Genomic DNA, 25,923 nt, shown 5'->3' with positions numbered 1-25,923 from the left:
ATATGTTACCAATAGGGAAGCAAAATGCCGCTCCCAAAACTGAACCCATCAATACATTCCTTGCATGCCAAAGGAGGGATCCTGGCACTGGAAAGAGAAAGGTCAAGTAAAAAAAATATCAATCACAGAGAGAGAATTGAAGTATATCTTTTCTATCATCTTTTGTTGCCTCCAAGTTCTAACCCCCTTGAGCAGGCAAATGCTTCAACAGATTTTTAAATAGATGGATCCCCCTTAAACAAAAAAAAAAAAGGGTTTATTTAAGTGGAGGACAGCCATCCAAAGCACTCATTGGGCACCTTCTAAAAGATTTTTTTTTTTTGGTGCAGACCTCTAAAAGATTATTGGCATATTTCTTTTACGTCACATCCAAACATGTTCTTCCCTTCATCCAGGGTTATACATTGGAAACTTAAGATCATGTGATTGGGATTTGGGATAGTTGTCATAATGCCAAGGTGAGGCAAGGCAGTGGCCAAGCACCTTGGCACCTTGATTCAATGTTTCTATTAGAATGATTTTCATTGATCTATAGTTTTAGTCGTGTACCCTCATACACCCTAGCTACCCCATCGTATCACTGAGTGAAGCTCGTCAGAGGTCTGAGGAGCATGTAACACCCTATTGCCTTTGCAATTCAAATCCCTCTTCTCACCCTAGTCTCTGCAACTCAGTGAACCTCATCGAAGTCCAACGAGCAAGTAACAGGTACGCTTCTAATGTAAGACCAGTTTACATATAGACAGAACTAGGTACTAGTCTCACAGTAGGATCACTAAATGACAATATCAGTAGCTTACAGCAATAAACCCAGAAACTGAAATGGACGCACACTTTAACAGCAGATGAACATCACAGTATATGAACCTTTAAGCCCTCAACATAGTTAACACGGCCCTAGATTGTTATCTAATCTCAAAAGGAACAAAACCAGACCAGAACTGGTGCATCCGCTGACAGAATGGCACAAAATATGTCATGGGATACACATGTGCCACATTCGGAGGAGCATCAACAAAATCTCCAGTCGTACATAGCTCGTGGATTAGACCTGTCAAGAAACTCCATGTGGTATTGAGTAGTGAGTGTTGTATACTTGTATTTCCCCAACCTAATATATATTTTGATTGTTTTAATTGCATATTTACATTTCCAGTAGCTAAATTATATGCAATCAGTGTTTAAAAAAAGGCTTACGAGTAAATTACAAGTGACAAGTTATCTGATCTCCATGTATGCATATTTAGGCATATTTACATAATTACAAGTGACTAGTCTGGTCTACCCTCTTTCTGATTTTCCAATTAGATGTGCAAATGCACGTGTGGCCCAACATTTTTTTATGGTATATTTTTTTCCTTTTTTTTTTTTTTTGGGGGGGGGGGGGCAGGGTGGGAGACTTTGCACATGAGGAGTTCTGATGCCCACTCACAAATAGAGTTTTATATTATCTATTCTCAATAAAAATAAGCATTTATCTGTCTACGGTAGGTAACCTCATGCCTCATGTTCAGAGAACCCTTGCCTTGCTCATCTCGCCTTTTTTTTTTTTAGTCTATCTTTAATGTTCTCTCTCTTTAACAGTTTGTTTGATATTGTTTCATAAATTTTTTTCAAAGAAAAAAAAAAAGATATAGTTTCCTAATTGGAAAGTGCTCAAGCAACCTGTATCATTCTGTAATTGTATAGTAGTGTAGAACCATTGCTTTCTTCTGTACATATAATAGAAGGTAAACAAAATTAATTTCTCAACGGACCACAATGAAAACATCAACCAAATTTCTTCACACACACGAGAACAACAACTCAAGGCCACAAACGAAAAGATCCGGATACAATGGTTATGCTCTTCATACGAAATATTATCAGTAGTGGAATTAAAAGCATATCACTACAACAAGAGGTAGACAACTATTCAGAAAGTGAATTCATACAGCAGTCCAAGATTTGTACTTCTCCAAGAACCATGGTATGGGAGGAAGGAGGAGATTCTGTGACGCAATCTATTCCATGCATATTAACCAGATTTTCTCTATTGTATGGTTCAACCACCGAACCTTCTCTGAATCAAAAAGTACCTGAAAGAAGCAGAAAAAATGTAAATAGGGAATATGCAACTGGAAAGTTGGAAGCACAAGTGTAACGTTCACCATTTGGAAAGGGAAAGACGGCCCAAAAACATTGTAGAAAAATGATTTAGAAAGACCGAACAACTAAACCATACTACAAAGATGAAAATAACCTTCTCTGATTTGCTTGTTTTCTTTCCTTGAATTGTCTCCCTGGTTCCCTCAGGGAGCAACACTCACGAACCTTTTAGAAGAGAAACAAAAGCTCATATTGGGAAAAAGAAATAAGAGGCATATTATGAGGAAACATGATGTAGCCCAATAGCCCATCTCATTGGAATGCTAGATTCAAGAGAAAATTTTAATTTTCTTAGTTCCATGCTTAGTTGAAAAATCACCTTTGCACAAAGACATCTTGCAACATAGAATCATAGACTACTTAAAATATCAGAAAAAAAGTCATTCCCTATCTACTACTATCGTTCAAATATTTCAATGAATCATGCATATACATATATATAGATGCAGAAAAAAACATGACAGGACCATACTTCTCCCCTTTGTCCAATCAAGCAAAAAAAATAACTCGATGCTCTCTGATTCATCAATTGAAGCGTCAAAAAACCTAAAACAACCAAATTTCGATTCTCTTTAAATTGAAACTGAAATTATGCAATCAATGCTTGTATCTGCATATTCAAATCCAATCATTTATTTTTAGAGAGAGGAAAAGGTGAGACGGTTTGGTGGAGAGTAAAAAGAGAGAGTAGTAAATCATTTATTATTAGAGAGAGGAAAGGGTGTAACGGTTTGGTGGAAAGTAAAAAAAGAGTAGTAACTATGGGAAGAGAGTACGACCATGGCCATGGGAGGATAGATTTTTTAAGGGATGAAAGAGAAATTTTAGGAGTTGTTTTTTTTTTTTTTTTTTGGTATATCTCTCTCTCTATTTACCTTCGTAAATAGCTTCATGATTGTTCACTCCCTCCCCACTCTCCATAATTCTCTCTCTCTTTTCCATCAAAAATAATAATAATAATAATAATTCTGTCTCTCTCCCCCCCTTCTGCTCCACTTTTTTTTTTCATCCTATCAAAGCGAATGAGTGAGAATTCATTTTAAATAATTATAGAGATTTAAATATGGAGAGAGAGAGAGAGAGAGAGAGATTTAAGGAGGAATAATAGAAAGAATTATTTTCCTTTTCTCCTCCATGTTTAGAGAGAGAGAGAATTATAGAGAGTTTATTATTTTTTTTTTCATCTTCCATTTTGAGGGGCGAGAGGATGAGTGAGATTTTTTTTTTTTTAAATAATTATAGAGATTTAAATATGGAGAGAGAGAAAGAGAGATAATTATTATTTTTTTCATCTTCCATTTTGAGGGGTTTCTTGATCATTTAGAAATTTTGGTTGGTAGATGTTTTTGAAAAAGTATACCAAAGACAGGGAGTACATACTTTTTAATAGTAGTATGATAGTATGATATATAATATTTACGTAGGTCCTTCATTTTGGGCAGGAGATAGATAGACACAAGAAGTGCTAATGTAGGCCATGCTCCCGGACAAAGTACCACTTCCCTATTATTACTAGATTGAGTTATCTATTTGGTTGCGTAGCATATGCTAGTCTCTTTCTCTCTCTCTCTCCCCTCCCACAACAAGGGTGGATGTGTTATTTCATAGGAGGGAGGAAAGATATAGACAGGTTAAAGTGTCAATTCGGTATTGATACTATATATATATATATATATATCTATATATATCGATATCGAAACCATTATGAATTACCGTAGCAAAGGAGATTTGGTACGATTTTGATATGACAAAATGTTATATTCCTCGATTCGGTACAGTATTGGTTTTTGTGAAAAAATCATTTAGTATGTACTGAATTACCTAATGTGTACGTAATATAACATACAGAAAAGGCAAAAAATGACCAAAATATTCTATCAAAATCATACCAAATTAAAAGCGCACTGAGACGGCAGGGTATTGTTATTGAAATGTTGGCATTTTCCCGGTATGTTACAATTTTGGTATTGACTCTTGGGCTGTAGTATCATATCAATACTACACTAATCATACCCTTGGACACTGAGATGTCTTAGTGTACACTAAGCAGCCTAGTAGTGGTCCTTTTTCTTCTTCTTCTTCTTCTTCTTCTTTTTTTTTTTTTTTTTTTTTTTTTTTTCTGGTGGATGAATCCCTAGTTGCGTTCTTTCCCTATGATAATAAATTCCTTGTTTGCAAAAATTAAGGGAAATTTTTTTAGATTAATTAGGAATAAAATGTGAAATAGGTTATCGTCACCACTACCATCAGCACCAATTATGCTAATTTAATTATAATTGTATATTTAATATAAATATCTTCAATGGTTTTAGTGAAAGTTGAATGATTCTCATTCAACCCGGTATGACCCGGTCCATGTGGTTGTGGGGTCAGTATGGGCCCACGGGACTAGTCAGGCCAAAGGCCTGGATACCCGTCGTTAGCAAAAAAAAAAAAGTATATTTAATACAAATAAAGAATTTATCTATTATTTCCATTTACTTATTTATATAAAGAAACAATTTAATTATTATTACAACCAATATTTCACTTCTTTTTTTTTTTTTTTTGTAAAATATAGATATATATTTTTTATTTTTTTGGGGGTGTAGAATTCATTATCAATTCCATATTTTACTGGTTTATGCCAAGAATTTATACAGGATTTTCAATTTTTTTTTTTTTTTTTTTTTTTTTTTTTTTTGTCTAAACTTGCTTTTGGTTAGGATGGATTTACATACAATGCGTAATAGTTATTACTAAAATATTTTTAAAATATTTATAATTTTTTTTCAGGAGAAAGAATCTTGTCCGTTTGGCGTTCCCTACGCCCAGATGTGTTTGGGCATGAAAAGACCCAATTGCCCCCCTATGTGTTAAATATTTTTCGAGCACAACTGTATTAGGCTTAGCTGATATGCAGATAAGCAGAGTCCCTTTCCCCTTTTTGCTTTTATAAATTTTAATTTCAAGATTCTCAGATGATGACTAGAGATGACTGGTGATAGGGAATCACTTTTCTATGGGCTTCCCATGTTATGCATTACATTGACATGAGGCCTTACCTAGATAGAATGCCTAGTAACAATTGGGAGGCACTGTTGAAATGGTAACAAAACCTGGCACAAACTAGTAAATATGTAACTAATAATTGATAAAATGTTTTTTTTATGATAATTAATAAAAGGCATATCTACATTTTACTAAATTTTTTTTTTAGGGAAATCTTGGTTGTGATAGTAATTAAATTGTTAACGACAATTGTCTCCATCATTTGGTGAAGCTGTGGACTGTAGTGCACTAAGCCCATTTTTATTGAATCCCAAGACTTAAAATGGAATTGAAATTGAATATCGAAAGAAAAAAATAATAGATACGGTTTTGATTTCATGCCTAACAAAAAGGAAAAGAAGGACCGACATTGTACCAATTGACACCCTCAAATTAGACACACCAAATAGCGTAGATATAGGGCCCATTGCTCCGGAAAGATCCCAGCCATAATCGTGTTGCCCAAATGTGTACAATAGATGTACAATCAAGATTTTTTTACTGTACAACTTCAATCTTATAGAAATGTGGCCTAGTACAAAATAGGATTACCGACCGTTTATCTGTTAAATACTCCCTTTATCTTGAGGATGAGAATATGGACTAAAAGGCAGAATCCATATATATATATATATAATCAATTTTGGGAGACAATGATGACTATTGTTAGTAGAGCAATATGGATTAAAAGGAAGAAAAAGAAAAAAAAAAAAAAAACAATTTTGCATTACTTTTTCTTTTATAAATCCGAATTTCAAGACTCTAAGTCAATTGAGTGGAGATGACTAGTGAGAGAAAGCCACTTTATTGCGGGTTCACATGTTATGCATTGCATTGACATGAAGTCTTACTTGGATAGAAGCCCTAATAACAGACTTGAGGGTGTCAATTTGTAATTGATCAATTAAGGATATATGTTTCATTTGTTCCCCCCCTATGGATGTTTCTTTTCATCATATTCCAAGGATAGCTAATAGTATAGCTGATACCATGGTTAGGAAAGGCTTGTCCATCCGGTTAAGGACAACTTGGCCTAATTCCACTCCATGGCTTATCCATCTCTGTGAATTTGATACCTTGGCATGTAACCTTTTCAATAAATTTCTCTTTCACCAAAAAAAATATATATATATATATATATATTATATCGAAAAATTGTACAAAATCAAATCAAAATAAGAATCGGTTCAATGTCAAAAAAGTAAATCATATTTGTATAATTTCGATATAGGCCCACCTTGTATAGGAACATCGCCCAAGTACACAATAGGGTATTGTCTAGAAAATACTCCCTTTTATTTTGGGAAAGAAATTATAATAAATGACTTTTTTTTTTTTTTAAAGAAATGTATGACTATTATTAGTAGACCAATATGGAATAAAAGACAGAAAAAGTAAAAAAAAAAATATATTTTTATAATTTGGTACAATTTTTATTTTTTTATAAATCTCAATTTCAAGACTCTTAATTAATTGATTGGAGATGACCCATGAGAGGGACCACTTTTCAATGGGCTTCACATGTGATGCATTGCGTTAACAAGAGGTCTTAGACAAAAGCCCCAATTACGGACTAGAGGTTGTCAATTTGTAATTGAAATTGATACTAACTGTATAGATACAATACAGTTTCGATATGGGTCTACTTTTTTTATAGGAACATGGCCTAGTACACTATAAACCATTTGTTTGAAACATACCCATTTTTATTTTAAGAAGGAGAATATAATAAATGACTATTAAATATTTCTTTATACAGATAATAATAATGACTATTATTTGTAGACCAATATGGAATATAAGACAAAAAAAAAAAAAAAAAAATTATAGTTGTGCATTATTTTTCTTTTTATAACTCTAAATTTCAAGAGTCTCTCAATTGATTGGATATGACCAATGAGTGAGAGCCACCTTAGTAACAGTAGGGATCCACTATGTATTTAGAGTCAGGCTTGAGGGTGTCAATTTGTAACCGAAATCAAATATCAAAACTGATAATGATTGTTTAATACCATCGAAACTGACTATTCTGACTAGACCAATCAGAATAAAATAAATATCTAAACTAACTATTATTACTAGACCAATCAGAATAAAACATAGAAAAAAAGAAAATTTACTTTTGGTAATTCTATAGGGAAAATGGTTTATGTGGTCGAACCCATGATCCTTAGACACACAGGAGAGCAAAATGACTAGTGAGAGGAAGCCACTTTCCTTTGGGGTTCATAGGTTATGCATTGTATTGACATGAAATCTTACTTGGACAGAAGCCCTAATAACATAATTACTTGAGGGTGTCAATTTGTAACTGATCAAATATCAAAAAATTGTACAGAATCAAATCAAAATAAGAATTGGTACAATGTCAAAAAAATACACCTTATTTGTATGATTTTGATATGGGCCTACCCTTATATAGGAACATCGCCCAAGTACACAGTAGAGTTTTGTCTAGAAAATACTTCCTTTATTTTCAGAAAGAAAATATAATAAATGATTTTTTTAATAGAATGTTTGACTATTATTAGTAGACCAATATGGATAAAGAAAGAAAAAGTAAAAAATATAATTTTATAATTTGGCACAATTTTTCCTTTTTATAAATCTGAATTTCAAGACTCTTAATTAATTGATTGGAGATGACTCATGAGAGGGAGCCACTTTCCAATGAGCTTTACATGTCACGCATTGCGTTAATACGACGGAAACTCCAGTAACGGACTTGAGGGTGTCAATTTGTAATCAAAATTGATCCTAACCGTTTTGCTTCATTACGGTCTCGATATGGGTCTACCTTTTTATAGGACCGTGGCCTAGTACACAATACGGCTCCTAATCATTTGTTTGAAAAATACTCGATTGTATTTTAAGAAGGAAAATATAATAAATGACTATTAATTTTTTTTTTATTTCTTTTGTATACAAATAATAATAAATGACTATAATTTATAGACCAATATGGAATATAAAACTGAAGAAGAAAAAAAAATTATAGTTGTGCATTATTTTTCTTTTTATAACTCCAATTTTCAAGAGTCTCTCAATTGATTGGATATGACCAATGAGTGGGAGCCACCCTAGTAACAGTTGGGATCCACTATTGTATTTAGAGCCTGAGAGTGTCAATTTGTAACCAAAATCAAATATCGAAACTTATATTGACTTTTTAATACCATCAAAATTGACTATTATGACTAGACCAATCAGAATAAAATATCAAAACTAGCTATTATTACTAGACCAATTAGAATAAAATACACAAAAAAATTATTTTTGGTAATTCTATGGGGAAAATGGTTTATGGGGAGGAACGCGTGACCCCTAGAGTCCTAGATAGGGGTGTCAATTGGTCGGGTCGATTCAGTTTCAGTCGGGCTTAATCAAGTTTGAAGACTTTCAAAGGCTACACCGTGTTCGCCCATTTAACTAATTGGGCTTAGTTATTGAGGGTATGGTTCACTTTATATTCGGTCGGTTGGCCTCGAGCAATAATCGGGCTACCTTAATCGACCTTTAGTCGGGCCTTAACCGGGCTACGGACATGTTTAATGCTAAACGGACTTTAACCGGTTTTTAAACGGGCCCTCTTTAAAATGTACTCTTATATTCTGGCCCACTCATGCAAACCCAAAAAAATGATAATAAATCAATAAATGATACCAAATATAACCATTATTTAAATGTAAATATGTATTTACTTTTTAGTTTTTACTCTTTAATTTGGGGGGTAAAATAGATTCTACAATCATTAAAGGGTCGGGCCAAGCCGGTGCACAATAGGCCAGTTTCAGTGGGGCACCCGACGGTCCAAGTAGCAAAACCGAGATCGACCATTTATAAATGGGCCAGGCTCAAGCCCAACACGTTTAATAAATGTTCAGGGCCAAGCCGATCTATAAAAGGTCAGTCCCGATCAATTTAATCGGGTCAAACGATGAATTGACACCCCTAGTCCTAGACAGACGAGAGAGTAAATGACCCCAAATTCCCATAAAATGAAAAACTACATCCTAGCTGATTCTTTCACATGTGCTTCTATTGGCCCCGATGAATGCATAGAGCCACGCTCCCCAGGGAAACACATTCTGTTTTTTTTTTTTAAATTAAGAAGGGCATTTTAGACATATACTTTTTTTTCTCACCGACAGGGGCAAGTGGGGAACCACAGCTGTTTACTTGTGGCGCGAGTCGCAGAAAAACGTCCAGATTCAAAAAATACTGCTTCTGAGTTTCTGACACTTTAGAAGAAACTGAAACTCCAAATCTTCTCATTCTTTCTGCTTCCCTCTGTTCTCTGTACATTTCTCTGAAATCAAGTTTCAAGGAAGTAAATCATGGAAGGGAGGGAGTTCACCGTCTCCAGCTCTACGGCTAACAGGGAGACTGACTCTCCGCTTAGCCAACCACTGCCCATCGCGGTAGTAGTTCCTCAGGAGGGAATCATTTGTGAAGGAGTAGGTAATGGCTTAGATATGAGGAAGGGGAAGAAGAAGAGAGGGAGGCCCAAAAAGTATGGTCCACAAGGGAGCATAGCAATGGCTGCCTCTCAGGGCTTTTCCTCACCCCCTTCCGAGTTCGCTCTGATTCAGAATAGAGGGCCGCCTGCGCCGCTGCTAGCGACTGGTTCTGGGAATCAGCAAATGATTCCCCATTTTGGTCCATAAGAGAGCACATCATCGGCTTTCTCTCAGGGCTTTGCATCACCTGCTTCTGAATTCTCTCCGAAGCAGATTAGAGGGCCGCCGCCACAGAATTCCGGCGATCGGAAACCGACTCCCCCTTTAGGTGAGTTCTAACTCTAGTAATGGTGTCTATTTTTTGTTAGGACATAAGAAAATCAATCATGAATTTGGGCTATCGTGTATTTGGGTTTTTTTCATACACAAATGGGGAATCGAACCTGAGACCGTGCGTCAATCCACACAATACCCAATTCGCCCTTATGATCTGAGCAACCCAGAGATGGAATAAAAAGGGTCTTACATACCATTCACCATTCACCATTCACTTGTAATTAGATGGACATAGAAAACAGGGAGACCTTATTAAATTTTTATATGGACGATGAAATGCACTAATTTGCAGTTGAGCTTGGAATAAGCTACCTGGTAGTGGATATCAGAAACCGGAAAGTTACTCTCTCTGAAAAATATAACTGTGATTTTAAACAAATCTCCTTCTCCATGGACTCTTAGAATCTTAGAGAGGCCAATAGTGTGCAGTGGATTTTTATGTCAAAGACTGCACCCTTAAGTAAACAGAGTATGCTTTGGTTGAGTCAACCTTCCCGTTACTGATGTATTATACTCTTCGAAGATTTAACAGGGAGAAAGAGAACTTGACCTAAAGGGACTTTTGTGTATAGTGCTTAGTTTAATTGAATATATCAATATTTCTTTAGACAACCCAAAAGTAGAACTTACATGAATGAGCATCTAGTTTTAAAGATACGCTTCCAATGAAAAAAGAGGGTCTGTATTTAAATTAGATGGAAATGTCTCAAACAGTTGACTTGGTTCAATCTCACTCTTGATCTTTGATTTGTTATTTTAAGGTGAATTGGTTGCGAATGTAGAAGGAAGAGACTTCACACCGCACGTGGTTACAATACATACAGGGGAGGTAATATTTTGATTATTGAATTTTCCTTATGTGGCCTCTGGAATTTGGAATATATCATTCTTTATTTGTCAACTTTAGGAACTGCTTGAGAGATTGATTTATGTACCTAGGACTTTTAGTTAGGTTTACATGGCAATGGTATAACTTTTACTTGTAGAATGTCGCGGCAAAGTTAATTTCATTTATGGGTCCTCGAGCTGTTTGCATTCTCTCTGCAAATGGATTTGTTTCTAATGTTACTATCCGTCAGCCTGGCTCCTCTGACGGTATTTTGACATATGAGGTATGATATCAATTTTTTCTTACCCCTTTTCTCTTTCTTTATTTTGAGATTATTAAAAAAGGGTGTGTACCCAATGTACGAGGCTCCTGCCACTGCACGGTCTAAGGAGGGTCATAATGTATGTAGCCTTACTGTTATGTGCTTGTTATGATAAACGGGGTCATCTATGTAATATGAATTACAACTGATTAGGAGTTATGTGAGTAGTGGATAGGTAGTTCTTTTATTTTGAAACTTGATTAGTTATTACAACCGTATGCAATACTTTAAATATGTGGCAACCTAATGTATTAGATATATTTGAATGACAATAGTGTTCCTATAAATTCTCTTTGGAGAAGGAGGTCATGATTCCCTCAATAGAACCAAAGACGTAATAGCTTTGTCCATAAAGTGATTTACCCTTTTTCCTTTCTTTATTTCCCTATTTATCTCTCTTCTCATCTAATCTCCTATTTTTTCTCTCACTCACCTTATCAAGATAACTAAGAGGAAATTGTCCTTTGCACGCATCATCTGGAATCAGAGCCTGGTTTCAATAGTCTCGCATTTACCCACAGTGCAAGGAAAAGTTCAAGAGAAGAATGGCATGCTCTATCCAGAACCTCAAGCTATTTAGATCAGAGGGTTTATAAGTACTGACCACAAATTTGCCACCCACAGGGGCAACTTAGGAAGACCTTGCCACTATATGCCAACAATGTCTTACATTCGGCCTTGAGGATAAGGCGACTTTTCAAATAGAAGGGAATGTTATGTGTTTATTATGATAACGGGGTCATTTATGTAATTAAATGGGAGTCCTAGGAAAATAGGAGACATTGTGGAGTTGTGGCTTCGGTTAATACGAATTACAATTGATTAGGAGTTGCGTGGGCAGTGAATAGGGAGTTCTTTTATTTAAAGTTGATTAGTTATTATAATACCGATCCCATTAAGTTGGGATATAGCTGAGTTTGTTGTTTTATTAGTTATTATAACTGTATGTAATACTTTAAATATGTGGCAATCTAATGATATAGATAGACTTGAATAATTATATGTTCCTACAAATTCTCTTTAGAGAAGGAGGCATGGTTTCCTTAATAGAATCAAAGACTTAATAGTTTGTCCATAATGCTATTTATCCTTTTTCTTTATTTTATTTCCCTATTTATCTTTCTTCTCATCTAATTTTCCCCATTTTCTCTCTCACTTACTCACCTTATCACGATAGCTAAGAGGGAATTCTCTTTTGCATGCATCACTTACACCCTGCTTCGCAAAGAGGATGTTTCTCGACTTGAACCTGCGACCACTACATCACAGGAGCAACCTTATTTTGGGATTGTTGAGGGATCACTTCATTTACCCCTGCTTAGCGAAGAGGATGTTTCCCGACTTAAACCCGTGACCACTACGTCACAATGGAGCAACCTTATTTTGGGATTGTTGATAGGATTAACTCTTTGAATTGCAATTTTCTCCTTTGTGAGAAACATGAATTAAATTAAATCTTAGTCTCTATGCTCATATCTTGCATGTTCTATTCTTCACTATAAAGGTGCTGAAATATCTTGATATGAAACAATTCAAAACAGCGATGTTGTAAAGTGTCACTCCATGTGGCACAATTGTCAACCCGTTTGTGATCTGATGAAGAGAATTGCGGATTTTTTTTTTCTACTCCTACTTTGCTTTTGCTTTTTTCCCTTGATTTCAAGGAGCAACCAACAAACAAAGCTTTTTATGAGCGCAAAGAACCTTAGAACTTGAGGATGTACTGAAGTAAAACACTTGAAGGTGTTGTACAAATGGATTAAACCTTAAATAAAGTTGGGTCATTTGGGTGTACTAATATCTTAATTGTGTCTCGAGATTTATCTGCACTACTCTGTATGTTCATGATTTTTTCTTTGCAACCTTTTAAATGCATCATGTTCATTGTCTTGATATAGATTGTTTGCTTAGTTGGACTATCCTTAACCTTTTTTATTGTCATATAATTGCAAATTCAACGATAAATCTAGTCTCTTGGTTTCATGACATGGCATAAATACTAGGACTGAGCATTTCTAAGAAAGACACAAGTGGTTGCCCTGGGAGACAATTTCTCTCTTAACTGCGCAGGAATATGAACAAAACACATGCATCAAAACAAGCCATCCATGAAAGACATCTGTTCATATCTGTAGGTATTATCTATTATGATTTTTGTGATCATCAAAGTAAACAAGCTACTTTAGGGAATGTGTTATTCAGATCTCTAAAGTCAAAGCAAACCCGAATCTGCCCATTCTTCTTTTTAATTGTATTGACCAATTCGGGTCGAACAATTAGATAAGGGACCAATATGGTCCAATATGGGACTGATATGGTTCGATACTGGATCAACATAGATCGATACAAGTAAGATACACTTGATACATCTCCTCTAAACTATGAGTGAAATACGAACCTAGGGCAATCAAAGACCTTGGAAACTTGTTTTTCTCTTTGATGTGAGTTGAAGGAAATCTTCTAATATACAAAAAGCCCTAATATTCACTATATCAACAAGTTTTGGGGATTTACAGTGCTTAAGTCATGTGTTGAAACAGATTTGGGCAAAAAAGAGGTAAAGCTGCAGATCTCTCTCTCTCTCTCTCTCTCTCTCTCTCTCTCTCTCTCTTTGTGTGTTCTCTAACCTCTTCATCGCCCCCAGATCTGTTTTCATATTGTATAATAAGGTGTAAATATAGAATGAGCATGGGGTAATAATTCTATATTGATCCAAATCAACCCATATGCTCCCATTTTTAATAAGATTCTCGCTAGAAGCATACATGTATTGTAATGTGCTTCTCCATGGGTATCTAGTAACCAAGTATGTAGGGGTATAATCGGTGATTATGCTTTAAAACTGTATTTTATATGTATCATAAGCATATCCATGCATTTCTTGACCATTTCCATATGCTTCATTAGCGTATCTTGCGTCTCTCCAATACGCTATGATATGTATTTTAAAATCACTCCTTATGATACTTGATATATACTTTAAATACTTGATCCTTCCCTCCACCCAAACCTCTTTTTGAGTCACTTTCTTGTAAACTTCACTAGTATCTCTTAGTTGTTACGAATTGCGCTATTATAGTGAAGCAAAGAACCTTTAGAAACACAATATGTAGAACAAGTAACTTGTTTTGTAGCTAATCTGTGCTAAGAAAAAGTTGTTGATGTTACCTATATTAGGAGCAAGGATTAAATTTGATTTTTGGTTTTCCTTAGTTATTATGACTCAAGGAAACATTGTGTTGATTTCTGGGCCTTCAACAACATATCATATAAGACAAAAATGACCACTTCTAGATTATTTGATGACCCCCTAATTTTCCCCTGAAATGATGTGGTATAGGAGAACTTCATTTGAGCTTGTAAATGATCGTTGAGCATAAGTGATGGTTAGTGATACAAGAAAGTAATTTGATAATGACTCAGAAATATAGTAGCTCAAAAAATTTGGATAACAATTAGGTTGTTAATGTTTGGCTAAATAGAATCCAATACAATGACATTAGTAATGGATTATGGCTAGTTTTGATTTACTTGACAATTTGAAATCACAAAAGTTAGATATGTCATCCTCTTCACTAAATTATCCCAGCCAAGGTTTGCAACGCTGATCTTTTTGTTTTAGTTAGTTTCCATTTATGGTATTATCTTGTTGAGGTATAAAGTTTTTAAACCCTTTCTAGCTTTGTCTATTCAACTCCTTTCTAGCCTAGGCATTTGTCCTTTGAAAGCTTCAACCATCAATAATTCACCTTCCACTTATTTTGTAATTGATTTATGATGTGGTGGAGGGATACTAAATTGGTGGAGGGACAATAGAGGAAGAGAAAAAGAGAGATTGATGGGGAAGGATATGATCCTTCCGCTTTGATACCCAATTGGTGGAGGGCCAATGGGGGAAGAGAAAAAATCCTTGAGAAAACTCAGAGTTGTAGGGGAGGGAGAGGAATCACCTAAGAGAAAAGAGTGGGGGGGGGCGGAATCGCACACACTACCCGCAAACTCTCAAACTCTTAAACTCTTAAACTCTCAAACACTCAACTCAATTCATCTTTCTTTTCTTTGTGTCGAAAACTTTGGTTGCAAGTATTTATATATATATATATATATAGGAAAATAAAAAGCTAACAAGAAAACAAATTCAAAAAGAAAACAAGGTCTAAACCAGCTCTAACTATGTCCTACATATCCTACCACTTTGGAAATAAAAGACTTGGAATAAAAGATTCAATATTTCTTAATAAATAAAAGTTTCCAAAATTCTACTAGGAGGGATACTAAATTGGTGGAGGGCTAGTAGGGGAAGAGAAGAAGAGAGATTGATGGGGAAGGATGGGATCCTTTAGCTCTGATACGCAATTGGTGGAGAACCGGTAGAGGAAGGGAAAGAATCCCTGAGAGAACTCAGAGTTGTAGGGGAGGGAGAGGAATTGCGTAAGAGAAAAGGGTGTGAATCGCATACACTGCCCGCAAACTCTCAAACACTCAACTCAATTGATCTTTCTATTTTCGTGTTGAAAACTTTGGTTACAAGTATATATATATATATATATATATATAGAAAAATAAAAAGCTAACAAGAAAACAAATTCAAAAAGGAAACAAGGTCTAAACCGGCTCTAACTATGTCCTACATATCCTACCACTTTGGAAATAAAAGATTTAATATTCCTTAATAAATAAAAATTCCCAAAATTCTACTAGCACAAGGACTCAATTATGGACCTAGTTAATCTCTATTTGGATACTAAGATAAGTTTGGATCAGTCTAAGGCTGTGCACCTGCATCATGCTTATCCAATTTGTGTTTCAGTTAACAAAAAAATACAAAAACATTTTTGGGTTTACAAAACTATCCAAAACAATGATTCTCCTCCATTCACCTACATGTTTTGACATTTTTACCCTTAATTTTTCTCTTCAACATACCATTGCCACCACCGGGTCACACCACCTCAGCCACCTCCACCACCGAGAGATCTCTGCCGTTGTGTGTGTGTGTGTGTGTGTGTGTGAGAGAGAGAGAGAGAGAGAGAGAGAGAGAGAGAGAGAGAGAGAGAGAGAGAGAGAGAGTTGTCGTCTGCTCTGTTCAAGGATGGCCTACGGTAGTTGGCGACAGACAAGTCTGGCGATATTCTTCCCAGCTTCATTCTAGCAGTGCTCTGTTTTTTTCAATCTCCTCCAAAAGGTATGACTGTTGAGAGAGGGGGAGAGTGTTTCAGTTTGATCTTTCTAGGGAGAGGTAGAGAAGAAGCCTTATTCAGTCCCTTTAGATAAATCACTTGATTTTATGTAATTTCTACGACTTTATTTTAGGTGCTTAACATGGCATAAATTTTTTATTTTTATTTATTTTTATTTTTTTTTAATGCTTCCATAGAAATTATTGGATCATTCCCATTCAATTATTTCCTAAAACAGAAATGGTAGAGGGAGAGAGTTCTACAGAGAGTGGGGGGACAAAGCTGCTCAAAGTCAAGTTGATCTTGCTAGTACATTCATTTTCATCTTTACTTGGGAAGCTTATGGTCTATGTGTACTTAAATTTGGCAATTTTATTGGGTCTATTTTTGCATTTTGATCTTTGTAGATGTGGGAAGGGCGTTGGATTAATTCCCAGCCACGTTTACTATTGTTATTGATGATAGATCGAGGAAGGAACCCATTAACACCATGCATATGGGAATCTCTGGCTACCCACCGTCATCAACATAATCTTTGCATTCTAATGAATTAGTTCATGCCCCTCTACATCAATCTAAAGACAAAGTTGAGAAATCTAGATGGGGAGAGAGAAGGCGAGGTTGCTGTTAGCCGTCGTCAGCAATGGGAATGGATACAGAAAGAGATGGTCTTATGGACGATCGACCTTCAGTGCCTGGAGGAAGTGGGTCAGCTTGGTAGAAGCGGTGTGGGGAGCTGCTCCGAGGGTTGTTGGATGTGTGCCTCAATGACTCTAATGTTGGCATCGTTGATGATGATGGTAAGGCGGGCAAGGTGTTCAGCAGTGAGATGGCAGGCAAGGTAGGGGACTTGATTTTAGGCAATCTCGAGTTGAAGGAAGAAGAGGAGAGAATGGGGGCGGAGGGCAGGTCACGGGTAAAAATGTCAAAACATGTAGGTAAATGGAGGAGAATCACTGTTTTGGGAAGTTTTGTAAACTCAAACATGATTTTGTCTTTTTTCGTTAACTAAAAGACAAGTTGGGTAATTTTGTATTTGAAAACCTAAAAGTGGGTAATCATGTAGTTTTCCTTTTTCCTTTTGTTCATATACTTTTATCTCATATAATCATTCTCTTGATTCTTTTATAGACTGCCCATCATTCTGCTCATTAGATTGTTGTATAGAATTGTTTCTTCAGGTTGATTGCTATGCATAAGTTGCATGATCTTGGGATTGCTCTTGCTCATCAATCTTTACTACTACATTGGTTTTCCTTTTGTCCTTCCTAAAATTGCATTACTCTTATTTCAATCATTTAAAGCTACCACATTCTGAAGCATCACTGCACAAATTTTTCTTTTTTTGCCACATTCATTCTCCTTAGTCTCATCTATCAGAGGCATGTTTTCTAACAAAAAGGACCACCAAAGCATCCTCTGTTCTATAAAAACTAAATTCACAACAGAGTTAAAAACATAGGGCTCCATACTGGCTCTTGGTGCAGGCCTGTTTTTTATGGAAACTCACATCTTTCACTTCTAGTTGTTCTCATCCTAGTGAACACTCATTCTATATTCGAATTGTGTCACTGTAGGGGCTTGAAACTCCATTGAGATAACTCCTACTTTTGAAGCTTTTATGTCTCATTAAGGAAGAGTGATATGATTCAGATCGGGGAGCTAAAAGAGCAAGGGGCTGACCTGAAATGAAATTAGGAGAAGTGAGAGAGACATAAATTAGTTACGATTGATAACAAGTATGGATTTTAATAAAGTTGAATGGTGAAACAATATCCTTGTGGTTGAACCCATTTAGTTGGGATAAGACTTAGTTGAGTTGAGAGGGTGGGTCTCATTACTAAAATGACTAATTAACATCCTCCAAGTAATCCCCAATAAAACTTATTCAAGTTCTTGAAAGGCAAACACTCTGACGGATTTGTAACGTATATCAATACCTATGGGCCTGACATTTTTTCTTCTCATTAAAGGTCTTAAGTTCTTTAAAAGCTTTAATTAATGATAAAATATTTTCTAACAGCTTGGTGAGATTGTCCAGGCAGGTCACCTATTTCGGGAAAAATTGGCGATTGCGTGGGATATCCTTTGGAATATTATTTTCCAAATTTGTTGGGCTCATGGCTAGCTGTGAGTAGATTAGCCTTGAAGATCAAAATGCAACTTGTGTGAAGACCTTTCCAAGGGAGATCGAGCTGTCAAAGAGCTTTATCTACTTTTTATTTTATCTCTTTGTAAAAGATATTAGTTAGGATTAGTTCTAATTGCAATTTTCCAGATTTAGACTATAAGAGTTTTAATTTTATTTGGTTTCTATTTTGAGGGATTTATTTGGGTTTGGAAACCTTTGGCTTGAGTATGGGAGGTTCTTCCCCATCAGTTTTGTAATTGACTTCCATTATAATAAATATAGGAAAGGGAACTATTCCCAAACAGATTTGATGAAAAAGAAAAGAATCGTTGTTAACCATGGTTGTGAGATGCATTGGCGGTGAGAGGCTATGGGTGTGAGGTCTGGACGGAGATAGTCCCCTGTCCCCTTCTCTTTATTCTGTTTTAGTTTTCTGATTTCTTCTTTGAATCTGAAATTTATTGATTGTGTTTAAGATCCTGCCTTGTGTTAGGTCATTCGTGATCCAACCTTACATTAGGAATTTGGGGTAAGTCTTTCACAAAATTACAGCTCCATCTGACTTGACAGGTGGCAGAACCAAGGCCTTCCTGAAGAACCTCTCTACATGGGCCCACTTAGAAATTAGTTCCAATCTTGGTATAGGGCTACTTTCTTGCACCCACCCCCCCCCCCCCCCCCCCCCCCCCCTTTAAGCAAATGTGCCTATTATGCAGTAGTTAACCCATAAAATACCCATCTTGAGGCCCTACTAACTGCCCCATTTTGGACCAAGTCTTCACTGTCTGGCCAGAAGGGCCTGTGTAATATATATGCCGTTTGGCAGTATCTTCAAGCTTGGCTCATGCGTCAAATGGCCAAGCTGAGGATATGCTAATGCCATAAAATATCAAATCTATATTTGGTATATATATATATATACTTGTTCAATACAGTCCTTAACAATATTAAAGCATCATAACAAAGTTTTCCGCAACCTTTATGCACCCCCCATCAATCTCATTTTAGATAGATGCTTATTTATCAGGCCATTTCGTTTCAAATTGCTTTTGAGAAGCAGCTACTGGATTTGATAGGTCCCTTGATTTTTTTTGTAGTCTGCTTTGTGTTAGTTTGTTTTTCTCATTGTAGTTCCATTATGTGCTTCTTATGATAGGCTATTATTTTTTACTGCTTTACAATATAATATATCATGCATTTTTCTTATTTATTTTGAGATTCTACATGATGTTTTACTCTTGCCGGTTCACTTGTGTTGTCATGCATTTTCAACAGCAGCCCCCTATGTTTAGATTAACTTCCATTCAGTATCTTAAAGTGTTAGGAAGACAAACTCTTTCCCACCTGTGTGCAAGTTAATGAAGATACACAAGAAAAACAACGTATGCGCAAAATAGTAATAGGCAGAAACAAACCAACCTCAATAAATAAATAAATAATTAAAATACCAATTTGGATTCACAAAATACCATTCTCTCACCTCAATATCTGACGTGACAAATACAAGGAAATATGTAGAACCTTTGATGCAGTTGCCTTGGCTTGGGTAGAATGGCCCTCTTTGGAGGTCTAAGCCAGACAGAACTGGCCCAACCTGATTTTTTAGTCCAGGTTAGGTTGGTAGACTACATAAATATGTAGGGGATGTTGCTTAGGATTGTTTATTTTCTAGTTTAGCTAGTTTCCTTTAATATCTTTTGATTTTTCTTTATATCAGCCATGTAATACGATTCTGGAGATTAGTTGAAATTGAATGAATAGAAGAAATAGCAGAGTTCTTGTGACGTGTTGAGTTTGTGTTGATTGTGCCTCTTCTTTTCCCTTGCTGTTTTCTTATGGGACAACTCATCCTCTTGAGTTAGTCCTCTCCTTCTCTTCTCAGTATTTGAGTGGGCCCACAAGCGACCCAATAGGGTTATTCTGACCTAGGTTCTGCATCAACCTTCCTTTCTTCCCTTGACAGAGAGAATGTTGTTACATCACAACTCATGTATGAGACACAAGAGAGAGAGAGAGAACACCTTCTTTATCCTTCTTTCTTTTCTCTCCACTTCCATTTACAGAATTGTACAAGAGAAAAGAGATGCACACTATGGGACAAAAGTAAAGTCCCCCACGCATCTTTGCTTTCCTCACTATCTATCTATATCTATATATATACAATAATAATATAAAACATGAAGTGACGTGAGAGGGTGGAAGACATTTCCACCTGTCACTGCCTTTAGGTATAAAAAGGTGTGGCTCCCCCTCATTAATGTGAGGAAACCTTACATAAAGATCTTCGATCAATGCTGACCTATACTTCTCACTAGATAATTAAACTTGAACTTTTTGAATCCAAAAAAATACATTTTTGAAAAGATTTTTCCTATTGTAATTCATGATTTCCTTTCATTTTTTAATGAAACAACATTTTCTTCATTGTTTTATTCATTCCAGAGTGTATCTATTATTCTTAATTGATTGATATCCATTACAGGGAATAAGAATTTTGTATCTTATTCTTGTTATATTTGGTCTATGCAGGGCAGTTTTGAGATACTCACTTTATTTGGGTCCTTCACAACTACTGATAATGGTGTTATACGCAGCACAACTAGTGGATTAAGTGTTACAGTGGCTGGCGCTGATGGTCGTGTGATTGGTGGTGCACTAGCAGGTCAATTGATTGCTGCTAGCCCGATTCAAGTAAGGCCTTTCTTTCTATATGAATGCAGAGCTTATAGTGTGTTTTTCATTCGTTGCCTCCACCAAGGAAAGTAGATTCAGATATTAGTGGAGAGTTTATACACAGAACAACAATACTGCCAATTATGAAGTACGAAGGGCAAATGTTGTTTACCTGAACTTAATGTGCAACAGCTTACTGAGCACAAAGCACAAAGTGCAAACATATCATACATATGAAAATGGAATGGTCCATTTGATTGTAATGGATATAGAATAAAGCTATCAGCAGAAGCATATGACAAGAATGTTAAGAACTGGGACTAGCAACCTTTGTTGTTACGCCTTGAAATCAAATTGTAGTTGTGGCTTGGCCAAGCCTCTGAATTTCTAGTCTTCAGCTTGTAATGAGACAGACATTGCAGTATGCAAATGAATTTCAGTGAAATTTCACTGAAATCTTTCATTTGCGTAAAAACCTGAAACAAAATGACAAAAATTTTATATGCCAAATTTCATGAATTATTTCAGTTTCAGCAGTGGGCGAAACCCGAATTTCGATCCTTGCTCTCAAGTGACTAGTAGAACACTCGTACAATAATGCCATTGGTATCAAACTGATATTTGTTGCACAATTTATATGGGCTTTTGCTTGGTTTTCCAGGTTGTGGTTGGAAGTTTCAAGTCAAATGATAAATCTCACAAAAGGAAGAACGACGATGGATCTCCAATGCCTTCAGCAACACCAGATCCCCAAGACGTGGCTTCTGCAGCCAGACCAATAACTCAGCCTACACCTGATGATGACACCTCCGCCACCCCAACATCCGCATTACTAGGACAGGGCCATGGTGATGCAGAAAACAGTGCAAGCAGTAATCTAAACCCAAACACTGGTTTTCAAAGTGCCGATTGCTATGGAACAATGTTCACACAAGAACAGAGACTCTCCTGACACTAATGCATGTGTGACTGGGGAATAATATAGAAGGTGTGTATTTATCCAAAAAAAAAAGAGAAAAGAAATATAGAAGTTGTGCATTTCTAATTTTCAATTTTTTTGTTTTACTCACTTTTTTTTCCTTCTATTTGTCTTTCACTTCCTGTACTAACACTTTAACGGTATTTTTCCTGTTAGGTGTTAGAATAGGTGCTATAGAGGCTGGAATGTTTGGTGGATTAGGCTGACTTAACTGCTTTATCATTGCTTCATTATTTCTACCTGAAGATCGATTCCAAGGAATTTCATGGGATATTCTATTTTTGTTGTAATTCTGTTGTTTTTAATTGTGAAAGGATAATCATTGGGGAGGGGGGTGTCTCCCTCCCTCAGGGCTCTTCATTGATTTTAAATGTCATATGAAGGTGGAAACTTTATATTTAGTAGTAATTAATATCTGAAAGTTACAATTTTTTATAGGAATTTTCCTGTGATTCATATTCCAATTTGGTTCTCTTTAAGTTATCAAAGTTCTTCTCTCTGTAATTAAAATCTGAAAGTTACTAACTTTTTATATGAATTTTCTTGTAATTCATAATCCAATTTGGCTCTCTTTAAGTTATTAATTGGTTTTCTTTTAAGTTATTAATTGGCTCTCTTTTAAGTTATCAAAGCTCTCTCTCTCTCTCTCTCTCTCTCTCTCTCTCTCACACACACACACACACACACACACACACACACACACTCAGCCAGCTAGACAACGATCAATAGAGAATCTGACAGATTAGAACAACCTGTTATCATGTTGGTGGCAAATGCATTGCAGTCATGTCCTCTTGTTCTATGATATGGCAGCTCAGATAGGACTGAAAAATTGTGAACAATAGACTCCCAAACCCCAGCTCAAATGTCAGGTTTCAGTCCACTTAGAGATGGAAGCATTTCGTAACTCACCATTAAAAGATTGAGTACTTCCATTTAAAAAGAAGAGATTAGGAGTAAAGTCGGGTGCATGAAAGTACAAGGGATGCAGGAACATACATGAGAGGATATATCATTATATAGAAAAGAGTAAATGAATAAATTTGATTATATAGAAAAGATTAAATGAATAAATTTGAGTCTGAAATTAGATACATGGCTAATTCAAATCTTTCCCTAAATATCTCAGGGTCAGGATTTGCCACACCACTCTTCCATGTTATAGAAACCATTGTCATGTTTACAAACACAGGAGGAAGGGAAGTTAAGGGCCAAGGAAGGAACATATCTGAGTGGGATCTATTTATTTTCTTAACAAAAAGCAGAAAAAAGAAATCCTATTTATCTTGAGGGTAAGGGTTGGGCATGCCACCTGCTCTGATAAACTTGCGGCCAGCAGACACAAATAGGAGGGAGGGACAGATGAGCAGGGGGTCATCTCACTGGGAAGCGGACAGGAACAGACACATGACTGGGTAGATGGGCTGCGTGCTTGGCCTTTTCTCTTGTCTTAAACAGAGATGAAAAGGCAAACATTAAAACCCATCAAGCAGCTTGTAACAATGGTGGTCTGGGTGTAGCCTTAGCCTTCAAAGGAACAACCTTTCTCAGTGTAGTCCCAGACTTTTCACTCATGTCCAGAGTCTCCGGTGTAACACCTTCTTCACGAGCCCAATTAAATGATTGAAGCAATGTGGCCAACAAAAGATGAAGAACCCAGTTCGCCAATGGTAGTCCCGGACAGATCCTCCTTCCAGCTCCAAACGGTAGAAATTGGAAATGGTGTCCCAAGGATTCAATACTAGAGCCCAAGAACTCCTTCACCACTGCCTCTAGATACTGCAACTGTCCAATGTCGTTCTCTTCCACCTTTCTTTCCCAACCCACAACTCAATCAAGCTCTTCGTTTGCTCTGTTCATGGATTCCGGGTTCCGAAGTAGCTCTGTCAATTCCTACTCTGTTGTACTATTTGTTGTCTCCGTAGCCCCAATGAACAATTCTAGTATGAACACATCAAGGTTTTTGCTGGAGATCTTATTGGGCTTATCCTCCCTATTGCCTTGGAATGCCAATAACACATCCAGGAAATCCTTCTTGTTGTCCTTCCTCTCCTGCTCCAAGCTCTGTTCTTTGGACTCTGTCCTTCACATAGCCAGCTGCAATTTCTAGAGCTCCACCTAATGCCTGCTCCACCTTTCTTCGAATTCCTTGTGGGTCGAGCCATAGTAGGAAAGGGAAGAAGTCTGTCATGTTGGGTTTAGCAGAAAGCTCCACAAGTTTAATAGTGAATTGAAATAGCTCCTCTCCATGAACCAATTTGGGATCTTTCAGGTCTACAGAGAACTACATTGCCGATCATGCTCAAGGTCATGTGGAATCAGAATCTTGGAACAAATGCCATGCCACTATGGCTAGCACAGCATGGAAGCGTGGGTCACGAAATCCGAGCCCACCAGTGTCCTTGGAAATGCAGAGTTTTCCAAGACACCTAGTGAATCTTGGTCGGATTATCCTTATCTCCCCAGAAAAAAGGGGTCGCCTCTCTACTCACTCGATTATGGAAGGATGCTGGCAATTTTGAAATGGGAATATTAATACTTTGCCATAGACAAAATAACAGACTTCAGTAAAACTTCCTTACTAGCCTGAGAGATATATTGTTGTGTTCACCCTTGGATCCATTTTGGGGTTGTATCATGGATGTCCTGAAAGAGATCCTTCTTTGTAACACCAAAGTCTACAGGAAGACCGAAGTACTTCTGGGGTCCGTTAGCATAAGGAACTTTAAGAACTCTAGAAAACTAGTGGTTAATCCGAGGTAGTATATTAGGGCTAAAAAACACATTGTGGACTTCTTTAGATTAATTTCCTGCCAACTTGCTTTACAATAGATGTTAAGACAATTTTTCAAGTAGAAAATCTCTTCAAGGCGAGCTTCGGAGAATAACAGGCAGTCATCTGGAAATAGAAGATGAGTAATAGATATGGCATTGTTTTTCACCTTAATTCCATGGATCAGGTTCTCAGTATTTGCTTGAGCTAACATACTACTGAGACCTTCGGAGAATATCAGAAATAACACTAGAGATAATGGATCACCTTGCCAAATAACCCTGGAAGGGGAGACAGTTCCTCTTTCAGCTCCACCGATCACATATATATATCGAACTTATGAAACACAAGCCATGATTAATTTTGTGAACCTTGAGCTGAAACCCAACTTCAACAAGACTCACTCCAGAAATCCCCATTCTACTCTATCTTATGCCAGGTTCATATCCATCTTAAGCCCCAGGTACTTCTTCTTGCCCTTTTTCACTTCTTAATGTAGTGTAAAACTTCATGTGCTATGAAGACATTATCAGAAATAAGTCTCTTTGGGATGAAAGCAGACTGAGCCGGATATATCACATGAGGGAGGATAGTCTTTAAATGAGTGGCTATAATTTTTTAGACCACCTTCATTACAACACTAGATAAGCTTATAGGACAGTATTGCTCATCCAACTCTGGTTTTCCCACTCTAGGAACTAAACACACCAAAGTACATTTTCTCCAGCAGGGAAATGACCTATGGAAAAAAACGTCAGTAATAAAAGTGTAGAGATCTGCGTAAGTTAAGTCCCAAAACCTTTGACATAAAAAAAAGGAGGAAAACCATCAAGGCCAGGGGCCTTCAATGGACTCATAGAGAAGAGAGTTGATTTCATTTCCTCGTACCATCAGATTATCCTCCTCCACAACACAAGAATAAATAGAACCAAGCACCGTTTGGCGAGCATCATCATCATCAATTCCTTCTGACCTGAATAGAGAGCGATAATATGCTAGGATATCTGAATACACCTTCTGCTTTGAAGAAGTCCAAGACCTGCCTGAAAGTCTCAACTTCAT

At 36.5% G+C, this 25,923-nt stretch overlaps 2 protein-coding genes across 2 annotated transcripts in view; one reads left to right on the top strand and one right to left on the bottom strand.

The window, feature by feature from the left end:
- LOC122084230 overlaps positions 1 to 22,529 on the top strand; it is a 31,571-nt gene extending 9,042 nt beyond the window's left edge. The window contains exons 5-9 of the mRNA XM_042652315.1: positions 9,847 to 9,966; positions 10,736 to 10,803; positions 20,966 to 21,127; positions 21,771 to 22,097; positions 22,245 to 22,529. Of these exons, the coding sequence (XP_042508249.1) occupies positions 9,847 to 9,966; positions 10,736 to 10,803; positions 20,966 to 21,127; positions 21,771 to 22,061 (641 nt within the window). The 3' untranslated portion in view covers positions 22,062 to 22,097; positions 22,245 to 22,529. The remainder of the gene's footprint in view (positions 1 to 9,846; positions 9,967 to 10,735; positions 10,804 to 20,965; positions 21,128 to 21,770; positions 22,098 to 22,244) is intronic.
- Positions 22,530 to 23,573: 1,044 nt separating this feature from the next.
- On the bottom strand, positions 23,574 to 25,923 carry LOC122084229 (geraniol 8-hydroxylase-like). The gene is made up of 3 exons (XM_042652314.1): positions 25,750 to 25,923; positions 24,089 to 24,372; positions 23,574 to 23,901 (listed from the first exon to the last, which is right to left on the bottom strand). Exons 1-3 carry the CDS (start codon positions 25,921 to 25,923, stop codon positions 23,574 to 23,576), a joined length of 786 nt encoding a protein of 261 aa, XP_042508248.1.

The sequence above is a fragment of the Macadamia integrifolia genome, chromosome 7 (genome assembly GCF_013358625.1).
Source record: "Macadamia integrifolia cultivar HAES 741 chromosome 7, SCU_Mint_v3, whole genome shotgun sequence".
NCBI classification, from domain to species: Eukaryota; Viridiplantae; Streptophyta; class Magnoliopsida; order Proteales; family Proteaceae; genus Macadamia; species Macadamia integrifolia.
The sequence above is the reverse complement of the archived record's forward strand: the minus strand, read 5'-3'. Positions and strand labels throughout refer to the sequence as shown.